Raw genomic sequence first — 18,184 nt, 5'->3', positions numbered from 1 at the left:
TATTTCACAAGCTGAATTACCCTGTGGAAAGGTTGCTGCATACTTGCCAGGGTAGTCCAACAGAATAACTTCATCAGGTTATATACACAAACATAGATTAAAGTAAGCTTCACCACACCAGTCATGATAGTATAAATTAAAATATCCAAATTGTCCCACCAGCAAACAGGTGATTAAAACATCTGATGTGTGCCATGGCATGCTGGCATGTAACTGTCTACTGGTTTTTACATTAGGGGTCATCATGTTGACATAGGACCACAGAGAACAACTTTTCAAAACATTGTGTCCTATGACTGTTTTATATTACAACTCCTGTAACATCTTGCCAACATGATACTTGGCCATACTGACTAGTGATTATTGGGATTATAGTCAAATACAGATGGATTGCACCATGTCCAACTTTAAAGGGGAGAGCTGTGTCTTTAATGTACAAAATCTATTTTATAAATGCGGTTAACCCGTAGGACCTCGAGATTCCTAGAGAGAACATATTAATTTAATCCATGAATAATCAAATCCACAAAAGTCAAACCGGCAAATTTAGAGAGCTGACTGTTGTTTTTAAATCTTAGCAAGAAGAAAGGAACTCGGGATAACAAACATGCCCTTAAATCAGCCACTTTCACAGTCCTCCATAAAATCCTCTGTGTTTTTTTTTACTCTTCGTGGAGTACTTTATGGAGGACTGTGAAATATATGTAGGCTGCCTTTTAAAGCTTTTTTATGACACATGTTTGGTTGCTCTTTGAGCTGATTTAAGAAAAAAGTTAGTTTTCTTTATTTTAGGTTTAGCTTTAATGGCCAGTCCGTTATTTTAATCAATGCTATAAAGACAACTTCACATCCCCATTCTTTAAGGAAGGTCCCTGGAAATGAATGAGCATGACTCTTCAGGTATAGATGGGAATCTTTTACTTAAATTCGGAAATACAATGGGTTAGAATTTTGTGGGAAAAGTCCATGAATAATTTGAACACAGGAGGTCTTAAGAACCTAACTGCTGAAGGTTATGGGACAAATGTTCTCTGTCCAGATGCCATAGCAAGTTTAAACAGACTGCTTTAGCAGTGCGTTATAGTTCCCAGCCAGGAATGAGTTGGGGGTTATTTAGATGACAAGCTGATTAGCTCAAGGATGGAATAATTTCCTAAATTGCAGGAACATTGCCTTTATTTCTTTGTTCTTCTCCCCTTACAACCCTATAAGAATACAGACACTTTCTCATTGGACCAATCATAGAAATACATTTAAAATGACAATATTTATGCTCAGTTTATTAATTCAAATTCTCTATTGTTACTTTAGATGCTTTCCTTGTGTGTGACTTTCTGTCTGTCTCACTCACTCACTCACTCACTCTTCCATTTTCTCTATGCTGTCCTATATATCTTTTCATACAGACCCTTTGATTTAGAGAAATAGGCCCAATGTACCTTGAAATTATTCCCCTCCCCGAGCCTTGTCTATTCTATTCTGGCTAATATTACTGTTCTTGGAAAGGATAAAACAATGATCTCATCCATTTTGAGAGCAAGAAATATAGTCTCCACTTTGAGGAACAATAAGTCCATCTCTTTAAGCAGAATATGTGACTTCATTGTATTAGCCTAAAATTGTAGAGGTACTGTTCCCAAAATGCATCCAGATGTACCAAATACCAAACTTATGTGTTCTTTTAAAAGCCCCATAAAAGCAGTTTACTACATCCATGCAAGATGAATAGTCAGTCCTGTTCTTCCATGTTTTCTGTCTCTAAAGCATTTAGGTTCAGCCCCACATTTTGGGAGGAAATGTACCCAGACAAGACCTATTGTTAAAATTGGTATATTAGCCTTAGGGAACTAGTTTGTGGCACCAAGTACAGTGAAGGTGGGATGAGCGGGCAAGTTTAGATGATCATAAAGCTTTAAATCCAAAGAAGTCCCTCAAAGCCATGAAGGGAAAGTAAACTCTTTTGTCCTGATTTGAACAGTGAAAGCAATATTCCATTTATAAAACCGAGTAAAGTATGATTCACAGACTATTTTCCCCTCTTTAAGATAGCAATCTGAAACAGATTCTATGAGTAGAGACACATAAAAAACACATATCTTTAAAAAGAAAAGGGAGAAGGAAAGAAAGGGGGATTTATGTATATCCATATCTAACACATAAAAGTGACTTCTGCCTGAATCATAAGTTTTCAATCCCGGGTGGACTGTTGTGACCACATATCTCATCTCAGATCATCGTGGGCAAGTGTCCATTTCAGATTTTTTTTTTGTTGCAATTCTGTTGGCAGAGACTTTACCTGACAGGCCATAGAAGACTTGGCACATCTTCCAAGGCTTATATATCTGTTCTGCCAAAAATTAATGAACTCCTGTCCTCAAGGCAGTGAGTCCAGCAACTTTAATAGATACAAGCACTCTTAATAAAATCTTTAAAATGACATTTCCTGATGAGATCTAGGCAGAAATGTTGATGTTGAGGACATGACTCAGAACAGTGAATTCAGCATTTGATTGATGTTGTTGGAATGGCAATTCATCTTTTTTTACTGTTTTCATTTCATTAACACTAAATGTTCACACCAGTGTTCCTTCAGGGCCCAAGGCACAGGGGGAACTCCCATATAAGAAGGAGATTCCTCATGACATCAAGAAATAAGTGATGGATGTTGTATCCTTAACACAGAGGTGAATGAGAAGAAGCCCCTTTTTATAAACTGTGCATACAATGGGGCATAAGAACATGTGAAGCACTATCCTGAATCAGATTGAACCACCATCCTGTTTTTGCAGTGGCCAGGCAGATGCCTAAACTGGACAGGAGATTATAGCATCTTTTCACTTATGTTTCCCAGCAACTAGGGTTGAGGCTGAGACTGGAGGAAATAAATAGCCATAATGACAGGCAACCATTAATAGTCTTATCCTTCATGAATTTATTTAACTCCTTTCTAAAACCCTTTGTGTGGGTGACAATCACTGTATTATGTGTTAGTGAATTCCAGATGCCCAGGGAATCAGACATGAGGATCCCATTTTTAGCTTCTCTGGATGACTCTGGGTTTTTAGGGGTTTTTGTATTATGATAGAAAGATCCACTTTCCCCACATTGTAGAAAATGATGGATTATTTTATACACCATGACTCTCCCCAAATTCAACTTGAAATCTTGTAACTTATACTTATGGAGGAATTAATCCAACCACTTTGTCATTTTGGTTTCCCTTGGCTTCATCTTTTTCTTCTCTACTGTGAGGTGTAGAAACTAGAACAGTACACAATGACAATAGAGGTACTGTCAGTTTTATTTTTAGTTCCCAAAAAGGAATGTGTGCTTTTCATAGTCGTTATATGTAGGTTTGGTGTTTTCACTGAGCTTGGTCATTCTCAGCTCTCCGATTGTGTCATTGTACATGTAAAGTTAGGAATTGTTTTGTTTTATTTTTGCTATTTTAATAATCATTCCTCCAGTTACATGGGATTCTTTTGCAGCCACTTGCTGCTCTGCTTGGTTCTCACTACCTTAAAATATTTTGTGTCATTGTCTTGCCCCCACGCTATCTTAACTACTTGGAAGGTAAATTGGTTGTGCAGGGAATGGATCAGAGACTATATAGTTAAATCAAACAAGAATTTATTAACTGGCAAGAATTTTAGACTTTCTCTCCTCCTGAGACTTACTACAAAACCTTTATGAGGAGAGGTAAACTATTTGAGAGATAGATACAGTTCTGGCTGAACTGAGAGTCTTGAATCTTTATTTCTTCTTATTGTCTGATTCTTGTATGGTGCTCAACTGTCTTTAAGATGGTCTCAATATTTAACTCTGGACTTAAATACAGCTCCTACAGCTCCAACTGGATGTGCTATTTTGTAGACCCGCCAGCCCTCCTCTCTGTTCACCTTCCAATCACGAAAAAGGCTGACTCCTCCAAAAACGAGAAGTGACTTGCCTGAGGCTCTGCCTCTGCAGGGATACTTAAAGGAGCAGGGCGATGGAGGCTTCAAATCCAAAGAGGCTGTCTAGACCAACCCAGCAGAAACTGTACATATAATGATAATCCCTCCAACTAGGGCAAACAGTGAGCGTCTTCATGGGCTATGACAGTCATCAATAAACTTGGCTACCTAATTCCTCACCCTTTACTCTGGAGGACTATTCACATAGTACAATTACAGTGCTATTACTCTATCTGTTATGGTTCTATCCTTCCCTAAACTGCTGGGATTTGCAATTTACCTGCTCTAGTGCCTCATCAGACCATAAATTCCAGGATGCTTTAAGATGAACCCAGAGTAGGCAAAGTGGGATAATAGTGCAATAACCAATCACCCACACTGTGCCTTTTCTCATTTAGTGTTCTTGGCTTAATAAAAAGACTGATTGTAACCTCTCAATTCTTCTTCTTCAAAGTATAGTTTTACTTGACTCACATGGTCAAGGGCCTGATTAGTTGGTATTAAACCTGTTGAAGCAGTGCTGAATCCAAACTACTTCTAGAATAGGAATGTTGGAAACTACTGAAGGACTGGCCTCTCTCTTCCTCAAATCTCCACCAGCATTTGTGGTTTTGTTATTGGGATGCAGGAGGTTTGCATCTGATGTAACTTGATTCTGTTTACTACCCCTTTTCCTATTTTTCTGCCGATAGATCTTATCCAGCAGAGCTTTCTGCCAACAGAGCTTTCTTTGGCCCCTTCCACACAGCTGTATAAAATCCACATTGAATTGGATTATATGGCAGTGTGGACTCAAATAATCCAGTTCAAAGCAGATATTATGGATTATCTGCCTTGATATTCTGATTTATATGGATGTGTGGAAAGACCCTTTGTCAGCAGATACCTGAGATCAACTGTTAGGGCCTGTTCTGCCAGTGAAAAGGCCTTCTGGTGGCAACATGGACTAAACTCCTACAAACCTATGCATATTTGAATTGGTGCTAATCATTTTTCTTGTAATATCTTCTGCATTCCACAAAAAATATTTCATCTATTGAGATTACAGGTTTTTTAAAAAGATCTTACATCTTAAATCTGCACACATGCATCACCGTTTTGCCTAAACTGCCTTTTCACCTATGCTTTCCTTAACAAACCTTCCAAGCAGTCATGATCATTTCACCTTAAATTTCAGTGTAGAAGCCATAAACATCTATTTATTTATATAGCACGGTCTTGCCTTTTATGATATCCTTGACCGCCAGGTGATTTATAAGGTCAGCACTTGTCATACATCTCTTCACAGAGAAGGCCAAGAGTTCTTTGCAAATTTGCACTGTTAAGAAGCAGCCAGCTTTGTTTGATAGCTTTAAAGAATTATGATAATTATACTTTGCCTTGTGCTGCCCTGTTTGTACAGGTGTTAAATAGTTTGGGAGACATACTCTGAGCACACAATTTGTGTTCCAGTGCATGGAAATATATTTTTCCATTTTGTGGCAAGGGATAGGAAAGGATTTAGTTTTATATCTCACAGACAAGTTGTGTGCTGTTGCCAGCATTAAAAATTATGTGCAGATGTGAAATAAATCTAATGTGATTCCCACCCTCCAAATGTATTGTCAGTCATTCTCACAGTCATAGGATTTGGCGTTGTTTTTTTTGTGGCTTTTGGGCTATTGTTCCCAATTGTCAACAGTAAATGTGTTATATGTATGTATGTGCATGCATGCATACATGTATAAACACATACACACAAATAATAATAATAATAACTCCTCAAAGCACAGCAGACAAAAAACCAGTACAAGAAAGCCACACTACAAACTAGAGCTGACAGCTGGCACAACAAAACATTGCATGGGAAGTTCCTTGACAAAATTGAAGGAAAAGCTGATAAGGAGAAGACCTGGCTGTGGCTCACAAATGGGACCCTGAAGAAGGAGACAGAAGGCCTGATCCTTGCAGCCCAGGAGCAAGCCATCAGAACAAATGCAATTAAGGCCAAGATCGAAAAATCAGCTGTTGACCCAAAATGCAGACTGTGCAAGGAAACCGACGAAACCATTGATCATATCCTCAGCTGCTGTAAGAAAATTGCACAGACAGACTACAAACAGAGGCACAACTATGTGGCCCAAATGATTCATAGGAACTTATGCCTCAAGTACCACCTCCCAGCAGCAAAGAACTGGTGGGATCACAAACCTGCAAAAGTACTGGAAAATGAGCACGCAAAGATACCATGGGACTTCCGAATCCAGACTGACAAAGTTCTGGAACACAACACACCAGACATCACAGTTGTGGAAAAGAAAAAGGTTTGGATCATTGATGTCGCCATCCCAGGTGACAGTCGCATTGACGAAAAACAACAGGAAAAACTCAGCCGCTATCAGGACCTCAAGATTGAACTTCAAAGACTCTGGCAGAAACCAGTACAGGTTGTCCCGGTGGTGATGGGCACATTGGGTGCCGTGCCAAAAGATCTCAGCCGGCATTTGGAAACAATAGACATTGACAAAATTACGATCTGCCAACTGCAAAAGGCCACCCTGCTGGGATCTGTGCGCATCATCCAAAAATACATCACACAGTCCTAGACACTTGGGAAGTGTTCGACTTGTGATTTTGTGATATGAAATCCAGCATGTCTATCTTGTTTGCTCTGTCATAATAAAATAATAATAATAATTTATTTATACCCCATTCCATCTCCCGAAGGACTCGGGACACCTTACACTAGGACAAGCCCAAAACAATATTACAGTAGAGTCTCACTTATCCAACATTCTCTTATTCAACTTTCTGGATTATCCAATGCAGTCTGCCTTTTAGTAGTCAATGTTTTTGTAATCAATCTTTTCAATACATCGTGATGTTTTGGTGCTAAATTCGTAACTACAGTAATTACTACATAACATTGCTGTGTTTTGAACTGCTTTTTCTGTCAAATTTGTTGTAAAACATGATGTTTTGGTGCTTATTTTGTAAAATCATAATGTAATTTGATGTTTAATAGGCTTTTCCTTAATCCCTCTTTATTATCCAACATATTCACTTATCCAACATTCTGCCAGCCCGTTTATGTTGGATAAGTGAGACTCTACTGTACATCAATAGAAACAGTAACATAATAAAATCACAGTATAATAACACATCTAATAAAAATTAAAATAACTTAAAACATAGACAGTAATCCCAATCAATAGTCAAGCACCATAGGACATGGGCCATTTTAAGGGGAAATGGAAACCTGAAAGGGCATATTTTTCGGTGACTAGGGATGGGAGTGACTCAAGGTAATAAAGTGCATGGAATGGCCAAGGCCTGGGTAAAGCGCATGGACAATTAATTATCAGTTATGGGAAGGCACCTGTGAACATCCACATTTTCACATTCTTCCAGAAGGAATCCAGGGTGGGAGCTAATCTAATCTCCTTTGGGAGGGAGTTCCTGAGCCTGGGGGCTACCATCGGGAAGGCCCTTTCTCTCGTCCCCTCCAACCACACTTGAGACGGAGGTGGGATCGGGAGGAGGGCCTCCTCAGCAGGTCTTAGAGCCCGTGTGGGTTCATAGGGGAAGATATGGTCACGAAGATAGGCAGGTCCTGAGCTGTATACACACATAACATATATATGTAACTATGTAATGTAAAAGGTCAAACCTGTCCTTTAAGGTTAGCTGACCCAAGATATTTTACCACCTAAAGGAAATAAGGTGGTGTTCTCCATCCTTCAATGTAAGCGTAGAAGCTGATCAGACTATCATTTGACTCCTTGTTTGAAAACTTTTTTTTACTGTGTATACAAAATAAATTTACTCCCTAAAACATAACAGAACAAATAAAACAACAAGGTAAGAGAATTGTTTCGCCTTGCTGTCAGTTCTTTAAGGACTGAAGTCTGGGCCTAGCTGCTCTGACTGTTTTAACTTCCTGGGGTTTTAAAACTATTTGAAATGCTTTGCTGTATTTAATGTTTTTAATGTTTTCATTTGTTCTACATCACTTGGGAGGCATTGGTGGGTTGAAATCAATAGAAAAAAATGCATGAAATCAGCCGCTCAGTCTATCAGGCAGTCAGTCACTTTCTATTCTTTTTCTTCTCTTAGCCAAATTCAAAGTCGTACTCGCAAAGTGGGAGGCATTCTGTGTCGGTAGAAGTTCAGATGCAGAAGCAGCGACAAGAAGAAAGAGAGAGTTTCCAGCAGGCTCAGCGACAGTACAGTTCATTACCAAGGTATGGCTAAAACAGTTTGGCAAATGTGAACACAAAGGCAACATATTTTGACAGAAATACAGAACTCAGCTGCTGTGATTTCTTTATTAAGAGAAAACCCTTACACATATTTATATATGACTAAATAAATAATGAAGGAAAACCAACATCATGGAAACGGTCAATGTGTACCTAAGATTATTAATGAAATCTTCTACAGCAAGGATGAACGCAAAGTAGCCTGCAGGCCACATCAGCCCATGGCACATCTAAATGTGGCCCTTGTGAAACACACACACATACACACACACCACCCCCTGGAAGTTCCTCAAAGTCTCCAGATGTTAAACCATAATTCAAGGGTTGTTTCTGTACATTTTCCATCAGCAGTTTGAAGAAATGTCACTACATTAACCTACTCTCATTGTAAGACAGTTTCAGCTTGTTAAGACAACCAGGCAAGAGTTTGTGAACCCCTGTGAGAGGTCATTAACTGTTACAAGATTCCTTCAAGACAAGAATGGAATAAAATGTGTTGTTCTTCGTGAAGGTTTCTGCAATAAATATATTTGTGTAAAATTCATTTCTTTCCCTGTGGTGATGCAAAATATACAGTAGTGAACACAAAATTTGCCACAAACGTATAGAAATTGTTTTTTACGACTTCTAATTTTAAAAGGCTCATGCAAAAAGCAACAGCAATGACAGGTTAGCTGCACAATTCACATAGTTTGCACAAAATATGTTTCCATAGATAAACAAATTATTTCAATGTCAACAGAAAATATTTTTCAGGCAAGTACAGTAGAGAACTTAGCACCAAAATATGATGTATTGAAAACACTGACTACAAAAATGCGTTGGATAATCCAACACTCGCTTATCGTTCTGGATTATCCAACGCATTTTTGTAGTCACTGTTTTCAATACATCATATTTTGGTGCTAAATTCGTAAATACAGTAATTACTACATAACATTGCTGTGTATTGAACTACTTTTTCTGTCAAATTTGTTGTATAACATGATGTTTTGGTGCTTAATTTGTAAAATCATAACCTAATTTGTTGTTCAGTAGGCTTTTCCTTAGTCCCTCCTTATTATCCAACATATTCTCTTATTCAACGTTCTGCCGGCCCGTTTACGTTGGATAAGTGAGACTCTACTGTATTAAAATTATGTGGTTCTTGCTTTCCATGAATTCTATGTAATATTTTCAAGAAGGGTAGAGGAATTGTTGTGGGGTGAAGAGAACTGGGCCATCCATTTTTATGCACCTAAATTGCATGCACCTAAATCTAAATTGGCACTCAAATTGAGGAATTCATGCTGGTCAGATATATAATGAGGAGCTGCCATGAAATCATGTTTTGTGCTTGTTCTGTAGCTCATGGAACCATGATATGAAATTATATAGCTTTATGGGCCCCTTATATATTATAGTTTCAGATAGTCAAAGGAAAAATAGATATGAATTTGATAAGAGGAGATAGTGGTAATGGAAGTCTTCCTTTTTGTATAGCTTGTTCCTGAGTAAATTTTGGATGATGATGTAGGTGTATGTCATAAAAGAATTAATTGAGTGAATAGAGAGATTACTATGAAAAGTTATGTCACGTTGGGCTGCGTCCAACTTTCTGACACATTTAATTGGTTCCAATAGTTTAATGCTGTCGATAGACGTGCCTTCATTTAAAATCAAGATTTATATGCAGAGTGCTTATTGACAATCTAAGAGTCCAAAAGACAGATGAATTCTAAAGAAAAGATGTGTGTATGTGTGTGTGGCTGCTTGTGACTGCCATGGAATGGCACCTAAAGCTTCCAGGCATTCAATAAATGAATTTGGATTGACTTGTGGGCATAGATAGTCTGAATCTTCTTCAAAGTATTATGAGACAGTTTTTAAAACAAATGGAAGTCCAGAACACAAAGGAATAGGTATGTATGGGAGAGATTTTATTTGGCTGTGATATAATGGGAAGACAAATTATGAGAGAATTGGCTGTCTGCAAGGGCATTGCCCAGGGGAAGCCTGGATGTTTTGATGTTTTTACCATCCTTGTGGGAGGCTTCTCTCATGTCCCCGCGTGGAGCTGGAGCTGATAGAGGGAGCTCATTTGCGCTCTCCCCGGGTTGGATTTGAACTGGCAACCTTCAAGTCAACAACCCAACCTTCAAGTCTTCAGTCTTCCTAGCACAAGGGTTTAACCCACTGCACCATTGGGGGCTCCTGGATAAAGTTAATGAGGATTGGGAATTCGGGGAGCTTTGGATGAGAAATGAGGAATGAAGCAATGGGAAAGGGTGAAACAGCTACATGTTCTAACCCATTTCCCAAGTGCTTTGCTAGCATGTAGGGAACCTGTGGTTCTCCAGAGTACAACTCCCTGAGCACTAGGATTGATAATGAGTGGAGGCCAACATCTAAAAAGCCACAGAGAACTGATCAATTCCAAAAGGAGGACATTTTTGTGTTCCTTTCTCAACCAAAAATTGCCTATGTGATCTATTGGTAGATCTTCCACGAGCATCTAAATGGCCTCAGTGAGAAACTAAGTAGTGATCTAAATCAACATTTTGGTCTGATCCAGCAGGATTTTTTTTATCTCTTTAACTAAAAGAACATGGCTACACTTTCTAAATTCCTAAAAATTATTACTGTAGTAAACTCTTTTTTGATAGAAAACATGCAGTACATTATTATTTCAGTTAGGAATCACAACAGTATAAAATATCTGCTCAGTTCAGTTCTGGTCTACAAAACACAAACAAACTAATAAGTATTGCAGTCTTTGTTTCTCCCCCTTCGTGGATAATCTCCATACATGCAGTTATAAATATAAGCTGCTTCCATTTTTGATTTAGTATAATCTCATAAGAGCAGTATAAACAGTCCAAATAGGTTTGAACCAGATTTCTAGCCTACAGAAAGATCTAAATGAAGTCTCTATTCCATTACTCCTTTTCATTTCCAGTGCAAAACGCTATAACATCACCTTCACCTCCATGTGGGAGCCTGCTGTCGAAAAGTTGTTTGCCTTCATCTCAGAAAATTTGGCAGCCTTATAGACTCAGGAGGTTCATTCAGCTTGCTGTAAATTGTTTCACAAAGGGATTCAGAATCTGAGTCATTTTAGAGGCTTATATAAACCTCAACAAACATTTCAGTGTATCCAGGTTGAATATATTCACTCAGGGTCTTACTATACTGAACATAAACATCATTTCTACTTGCTTTTGGTGCATTATTTTCCATGCCTTCTGTTTATGTGGAATGCCAAGAATGTGGAACACCATCAAGGTCATTTGATGATGCCACCACAGTAATATTAGAAAGTTTGAATTATCTGCAAAAAGACAGCCTCTCCAGCTGTCTTTGCCCTTGGCATTATCATTGTCTTTATCTAACTTACATGTTCATTGTCCTTATCCAGCTTACTTACTTAACTAGTGCCACTCTATCCCTGGACTTTTAGTTCTCATGATTCTATAGCCTTCCCTTTTATAGAGATAAATAGGAGGAAGCTCAACCAACAATACCACAAGTGGAAGGAATCCTTGAAAATGTGACTCATGGGTGTAATAGAAGAAGAATATACTTCAGTATATCCAAGGGATCCTGGATTTTTAACCAGTGATGAACTACTGGAGGTAGAGAAGAAACAGTAGTGGGAAGGTGGACAAGTAATGTGCTTGTTGCTGATGTTGCTATTGTCCCTGTTCTGGTGTTATGTAAGCCTGAGAGAATGGAAAGAAATAGGGGAATAGAAAGAAAGAGTTATGTGGAAAGCAGTGGTAATGGGTACAGCTGGTACAAGGTAGTGGAACTCTAGACTGAGATTTCTTGGAATCTAGGCTTTCCTCTAACTCACCTGGGGGGAAAAAGAAACATAACTTCAACATCCAGGTAGGGGACCATGCTTTTCTCTGGCTGACCTATCTGTGGATCCACTTCTGTTCAGAGAAGCTCTAAATGGCCCCACTTCTGCATTTAACACCATATCCTTAATGCATGTGCTGTTCATCACTGTGATATAACATGGAGGGGAAAATAAGTATTTCTGGTGGACTGCCAGTCAGTATGAACTGAATTACATCCAGGCAGTTTCACATGTTGCAGAAGGAAGTATGAAGGGTCTGTAGTCTGAATTATGCTCAGCTTACTCAAACATTTTTGTGTTGAATGTGCAAATACTATGTATCTTGAAAACAGATTTCACTGACAGTGGGATGACTTGCAGAGCTTCATGGAGTAAAAGACAAGCCTTTGGCAGTCAGAGTTGTTAACCTCCTGCATACTAATGTCTCATGCCCTGCTCTATTGTAGCGTTAAGTCTGAAGTTTCTAATTGCTATTACAGTAGTAGCTGTCAAACTGCGAATATTTATAGTGTAGTGCCTCAAGGAACACCTTTAAATTGAAGAATTGCTGGTTAGTCTAAGCAGAAGAGACAAGGCAGACAGTGTGAGAAGAGCCTACTGGCTGCCAAGCCGAAATCATCATCTGGGAATCTAACATGATGGAGGAATATGGTCAAGATCGTGGTGTCACTAAATTTCCTAAGACCTTGTTTCATCTGTTGTTGTTTGCTATTGTTAGTTGCACTGGGAAGGAGAAAGGATTCACCACACCGTAGTCCTTCTTCTAAGAAACTGGAAACACCTTATGAAAGTGTATATGATTGTATGAGCATATGGAGAAATTATTAAGTAAAAAAGTAGCATTTTGATTGCTGGGGTATTTTTATGTATGTGAAATATGGAGATATTGAGCCTGAACACAGCATAACATTGTCAATGCATGTAGTAAAGGAAGATGCTGATATCTGGGACAAAACTGGGTTCAATTCTCATTGAAGCCTAGGATTGATTGAATTTCCTTCCTTTTCTGGTTATTCTGTGTTCCATTTATTCAATTTTTAAAGCTATTAAATCTAACTATGCTAAATTGTGGCTGAAGGTAAAAAAAAAAAGGTATGCATACGGCTTAATACACTGTTTTTTGTGTAAAGAAAGAAAACAACAAATGAATATAGCGATGATTACTGGCCACAGTCTTATGCCATATTGACTGCACATGGCCTACTTATGGGACTCAGTACAGTCCATAGCTGTCCATGTTTAATGTAGTGATAGAGGGCATTCTTAACTATAGTGCCTATATTATGGAACATTCCCTTTTGGTTCCTTTACTGCTGTGTTTTGGATAAGAAACTGAGATTCTGTTGTTTTACAAGGTATAGGAAAGACCCTGTTGAATCACACTACAGGGTCATGTGCTTCCCCAACTATCTCATCTGGAGGACCAGCAATTACTTCATTCCCAATATTTGTGATCATTGACTATCGTTTCTTCCTTTCCATGGTAACCCATGAGGCACTGGCAGTCAATAGATCAGGGATTACAACAAGTCCTTGGACCACCATTTTGATTAGAGTGATCTGTTCATTATCCTGATGTTCACAGCAGCCAACTAGATATCCTTAAGAAGTCCACAAGTAGAAATGTGAAGGCAATAGGATTTTCTTGTGCCCCCTCCCTCCAGCATTCCTAGTACTCAGTAGTAACAATTAATATTTCATTATTTCATGAGTTGTTGGTTGGAAACAGGCGGGACCAGAAAGGGAATAAAAATGCTTTCAAGAATAAATATTTGAAACGAGTATCATACTATATATTTGTAAATATATATATTTTCTTTTTTCAGGCAAAGCCGGAAAAATGCAAGTTCCGTATCTCAAGATTCTTGGGAGCAGAACTATCATCCAGGTGAAGGTTTCCAAAGTGCGAAAGACAACCCCAGGTATTCCAGTTATCAGGGCTCACGGAACGGCTACATGGGTGGCCATGGCTTCAACGCACGGGTCATGCTTGAAACTCAAGAGTTGTTGCGTCAAGAACAAAGGAGGAAAGAGCAGCAGATGAAAAAAAAGACATCTTCTGAAGGGTCCAGCAATTATGACTCCTACAAGAAAGTGCAAGACCCTAACTATGCCACTCCCAAAGGTCCTTTCAGGCAAGATGTACCACCTTCGCCATCTCAGGTTGCCCGGCTAAACAGATTACAGACTTCAGAAAAGGGAAGACCTTTTTATTCGTGAGTCAAAGAAAAGGGTCACCATCCCATGCAATAAAGGAACACTTTCATATGAAGAGACTTGTATTTTGTGAAGAATGTTCCAAACGTTTGGAAGTGTTGGTACTAAGGATTTTTTGTCTGCTTCAGTGCCTTTAACAAAATGGGCAAAGAATTGGAGGGCCTTATGTCTTTGCCATTGTGTCTCAAGTATTATATTCCTCAAAAGGAGTTTCCATCATCTGACAATCATATCCTAGGCAAATGATGTTTCTTTTTTAATCAAGTGTCCCAGTCCAGCCCGGTGCTATCAGGGGCTGCTTTGCCACATTTTGTTATCAGGTGTTCAACTCTTTAATGAATTATGGTTCCAACATGCATAATAAATGGTTTCTTAACTAAACAAAACATTGCCATAACTATTTCCCCCTTGGGTTGAGGGAAAGGGGTGCATATCAGCTATAAGCAGTAAGGCAGATGTCTACTCAAGATCTCTGGTCCTGGATGACTTATAGTTGATAAATATTTAAAAGTCTGTATGCTGAAATTCTCTTTCTTTGCCTGCACATGTTCACTCTTGAGTCCTATTGAAAAGCTTTATCTTCATTCCTAAGCAAAAAGGAAAAAAACTCAATGCTATTCTATTTCATTTATTCTGGGGACCTTGTTACATTTGTCTTATATACTTTAAACATATATACCTTATATTATCAATGGAAACATTGTATTTATATAACTTAACCTTGGCCAATAGCAATGGTGCGAAATCTCTTGTTTCATGAAGCATACGAAATGGTGTGGGGGAAAAACTCTGGCTTGGTTTAGCAAGTTTATTTTTTTATAAAACGTTTCCCCTTGCCTTCAAAATGAATTCTATTCCAAAATGAACCATTACTCAGTTACATCATATCATGATAATTTAATTTCTTTTGTTGGAAGGGGAAAGGCAGGACAAAATGAAATTAAATTCTATTTTTGAAGTAAAAATAGCTTTTTTAAAACCTCTCTTTTTTGACAGTTTGTAAAGCCTTGTGGACAATGTACACTGTGCTTCCATCTTATGGTATTTTTGCATCTCACTATGATACAACCACTAAAGTGTATGAATTCAAAAAATAAATGGGGAGGGGGAGGCAAGGGACTTGGTATGTATCATTGTGAAAATATGTTGATGTCCAAAAATAACATACACAAAAAGATCATTCTAGCAGAGATGTTTTAATGTGCTTATTGGGTATATGAAATTTTCCTTTGCAACAGCTGGATTTGTGTTTGTAGGTCTGAATTTTCATGTATTGTGAAATATATAACTGGATTGTGAAAGTGCCTGGAAATCCCAGTGTGAAAAAGATTGAGATTAAAGCTCAGCATATCATTCATAAATGAACAAAACAAAAAAAGTATCATACACAGTATTTGATTGATCTGCTTTTTTTAAAAAAAAGGAATTTGTCCCATTTTACCTTTGCCTCATCCTGTTTCTAGATTATATGTGAAATTCAGCACATGTTACCTGTGTCTTTTATGCCCGTTTGTTCATTTTGTTTGTTTGTTAATATACTCAAGTGTTAAAGATTTGTTACTAATGTAAGCACAATGACATTGGATGATTATGGCTCTTTTACGCAGAGACTGACTCACTGTGTAAAATGGCACCCTCTGTAAATACAGAAATTTAGAATAAAAAGACTTTTTGTCTTGGGTTTCAATATCCTTTTGAAGTCTGAAAAACCTGATCCATCATTTGTTGCAATATTTCACTGAAGTTGTTTAACTCCTGACAGTTTAAGTTTTCTTCTCAGTATACACATAAAAAATGATTTGTTGGCTCATTAAACTGCCAGAAGTGTCTCCAAATAAGAGTGAGAAAGGCTAAATCATGTATCCTAAACTTTGGTCTTCCAGGTGTTTGGACCTCAGCTCTCAGAATCCCTGATCTTTGTCCAAAGCAGCTGAGGCTTCTGCGAATTGAAATCCAAAAGATCTGTCAGTCTAGAGTTTGGGAATCACTGGACTAAATGCCTTTATACGCATCTAATTATGATAAGGCATTAGCCTGTTCCTATTGTAGTTTCTTAAAGGCCCATCTAGACAGCCCTTAAATTTGAGACCTGTCTTGATTATACCGGAGGCATCCACATGATGCCTGGGAAAACTGAATTTCCCTGGATTTCCCTGGTTTGTTCCAAATTAATTAGATACCCCATTAGATCCAGGCCTTCCTGAAAGGCTTGGGTCTAATGGGGTATTGAGCCCGTGGGAACCCATCCCCATTGCCATCCCACACCTTTGGGCTCTATCCATTCCTCCAAAACCCCAAAATAACCCCTAGAAATAAAGTATTCCTCCTCGCATTCTCCTGGCATGAGGAAATGATGTACCAGGAGAGGAGGGGGTGAGGAGGAAAGTCCAGGTTTTTGGGGTGGCATGGGCACTTAAAACCAACACCAAAGTGGATATTCTTAAACCTGCTTCGGCACAAGTTTAAGTCCTGTTTGGAAGCATCCTAAATAGAGTTGATCTTTTGACTCAATTGTGTTTAATATGATGGCTCACAACTCAGCACTTAATTCAGTGGGTCTGCTCCAGTTGGGCCTAACCAGTAAGATTCTCGACATTGCTTTTTAATTATAAACTTCAGTGGAAGTCATCAGAGTAGAACTACCTTGCTGGCATTTTCACTCTAAGCAACTTTCATGTAATTGTTTTGGAAAATATTTGGGGCCATTGTTTGGCTCACAACCCATCTGAATGAATTAATGCCTGTTTAGAGGAGTAGTCTGATGTAAGTATACAATTTTTTTTGTGCTGGGGGAGAAAGCAGCCCTTTTATATTTCATGGAAGTTGTAATAGCATCCATTACTGCTACCATCCCAACACTGAGCTCAACATATACATCTTAATTGTTAGAGCCAATCACCAGCATTCAGGAAAATGACATTAAAATACATTATTCACATATACAAAATGGTGTTGTAGGCTGTATTTCAGAGGAAGGAGCCAGCAAAAGCGTCTCTAAGTATTCCTTGCTTAAGAAAGCCTTATGAAAGTCATGGGGCCACCATAAGTCAACAGGCCAACTGAAGGCATGCCAATACAGATTTCAAAGTGTTATAGTATTAGTAGTAGCTATGTCATACTGGGAAAGAACCTAAGAATTTTTAAAAACCAGAGATCATGAATTAGATAAAATTAATTCCTGATGGGTTTGACACGCTGCAGCACGAAACTCAGCCTCTCTAAGAAAAGTAGCTGCATCCTGATCAGAATGAAGAAGAGAGACATAATAATGCACCTGATTGTTCTGGAAATTTCATCAAACAGAGGATCAATAAAAATATTCACACTATGGTACAAAGAAAAATACGTGAGAACATGGATTATTGATTCAACCTCTCTGGAGTCACTGAAACACCTGTGTTCACCATAGGGGATTTTTGTTTCATTTTATTTAGTAACTCAAGCAGCATGAAGCATGGAGATGATGATACAGGCAATTAGTGAGTCCATGGCATCCCAGGTGTAACTGAAGTCTGTGGTGGGAGCCATCTCCAGCATGAACCTTTTCTTCTACCTAATGTATACTGCAGTGCCACTCAACAGATGCCCAGGCTTCAAACAAGAGCTTAGTTCAACACAAATAGTTCCAACTTGAAATAGACTTTTATCTCTGATTTATAATGACTGATTGGCGATAAAAGAACCAACAGCTTGTGAAGCAGATGGGGAGCCCCCATGGGTACATCTGGCCTAGAGGCCTTCAACTCCCCACCCTGACTACTCTGACATTGGGCATTATGATAAATAGGATAAAGAACAACCAACATGGTATATGGTTTAAGTTTTTGTTTTTTTTCATGTCAGGAGCAACTTGAGTTGCTACTGGAGTGAGAGAATTGGCTGTCTGCAAGGACGTTGCCTAGGGGACGCCCGGATGTTTTGATGTT

The 18,184-nt window shown here is 38.5% G+C and overlaps 1 protein-coding gene across 1 annotated transcript in view; it reads left to right on the top strand.

Annotated features, from left to right (window-relative positions):
- Nucleotides 1-15,949, top strand: part of pard3 (par-3 family cell polarity regulator) — a gene marked incomplete in the record, with an annotated part of 618,554 nt that extends 602,605 nt beyond the window's left edge. Inside the window, 2 exon segments of the mRNA XM_062984552.1 lie at nt 8,052-8,179; nt 13,868-15,949. Of these exon segments, the coding sequence (XP_062840622.1) occupies nt 8,052-8,179; nt 13,868-14,261 (522 nt within the window).
- Between the last annotated feature and the right edge of the window lie 2,235 nt (nt 15,950-18,184).

This window comes from Anolis carolinensis, chromosome 6 (assembly GCF_035594765.1).
Source record: "Anolis carolinensis isolate JA03-04 chromosome 6, rAnoCar3.1.pri, whole genome shotgun sequence".
Lineage (NCBI taxonomy): Eukaryota > Metazoa > Chordata > Lepidosauria > Squamata > Dactyloidae > Anolis > Anolis carolinensis.
This window is presented reverse-complemented; position numbering and strand designations above follow the sequence as displayed.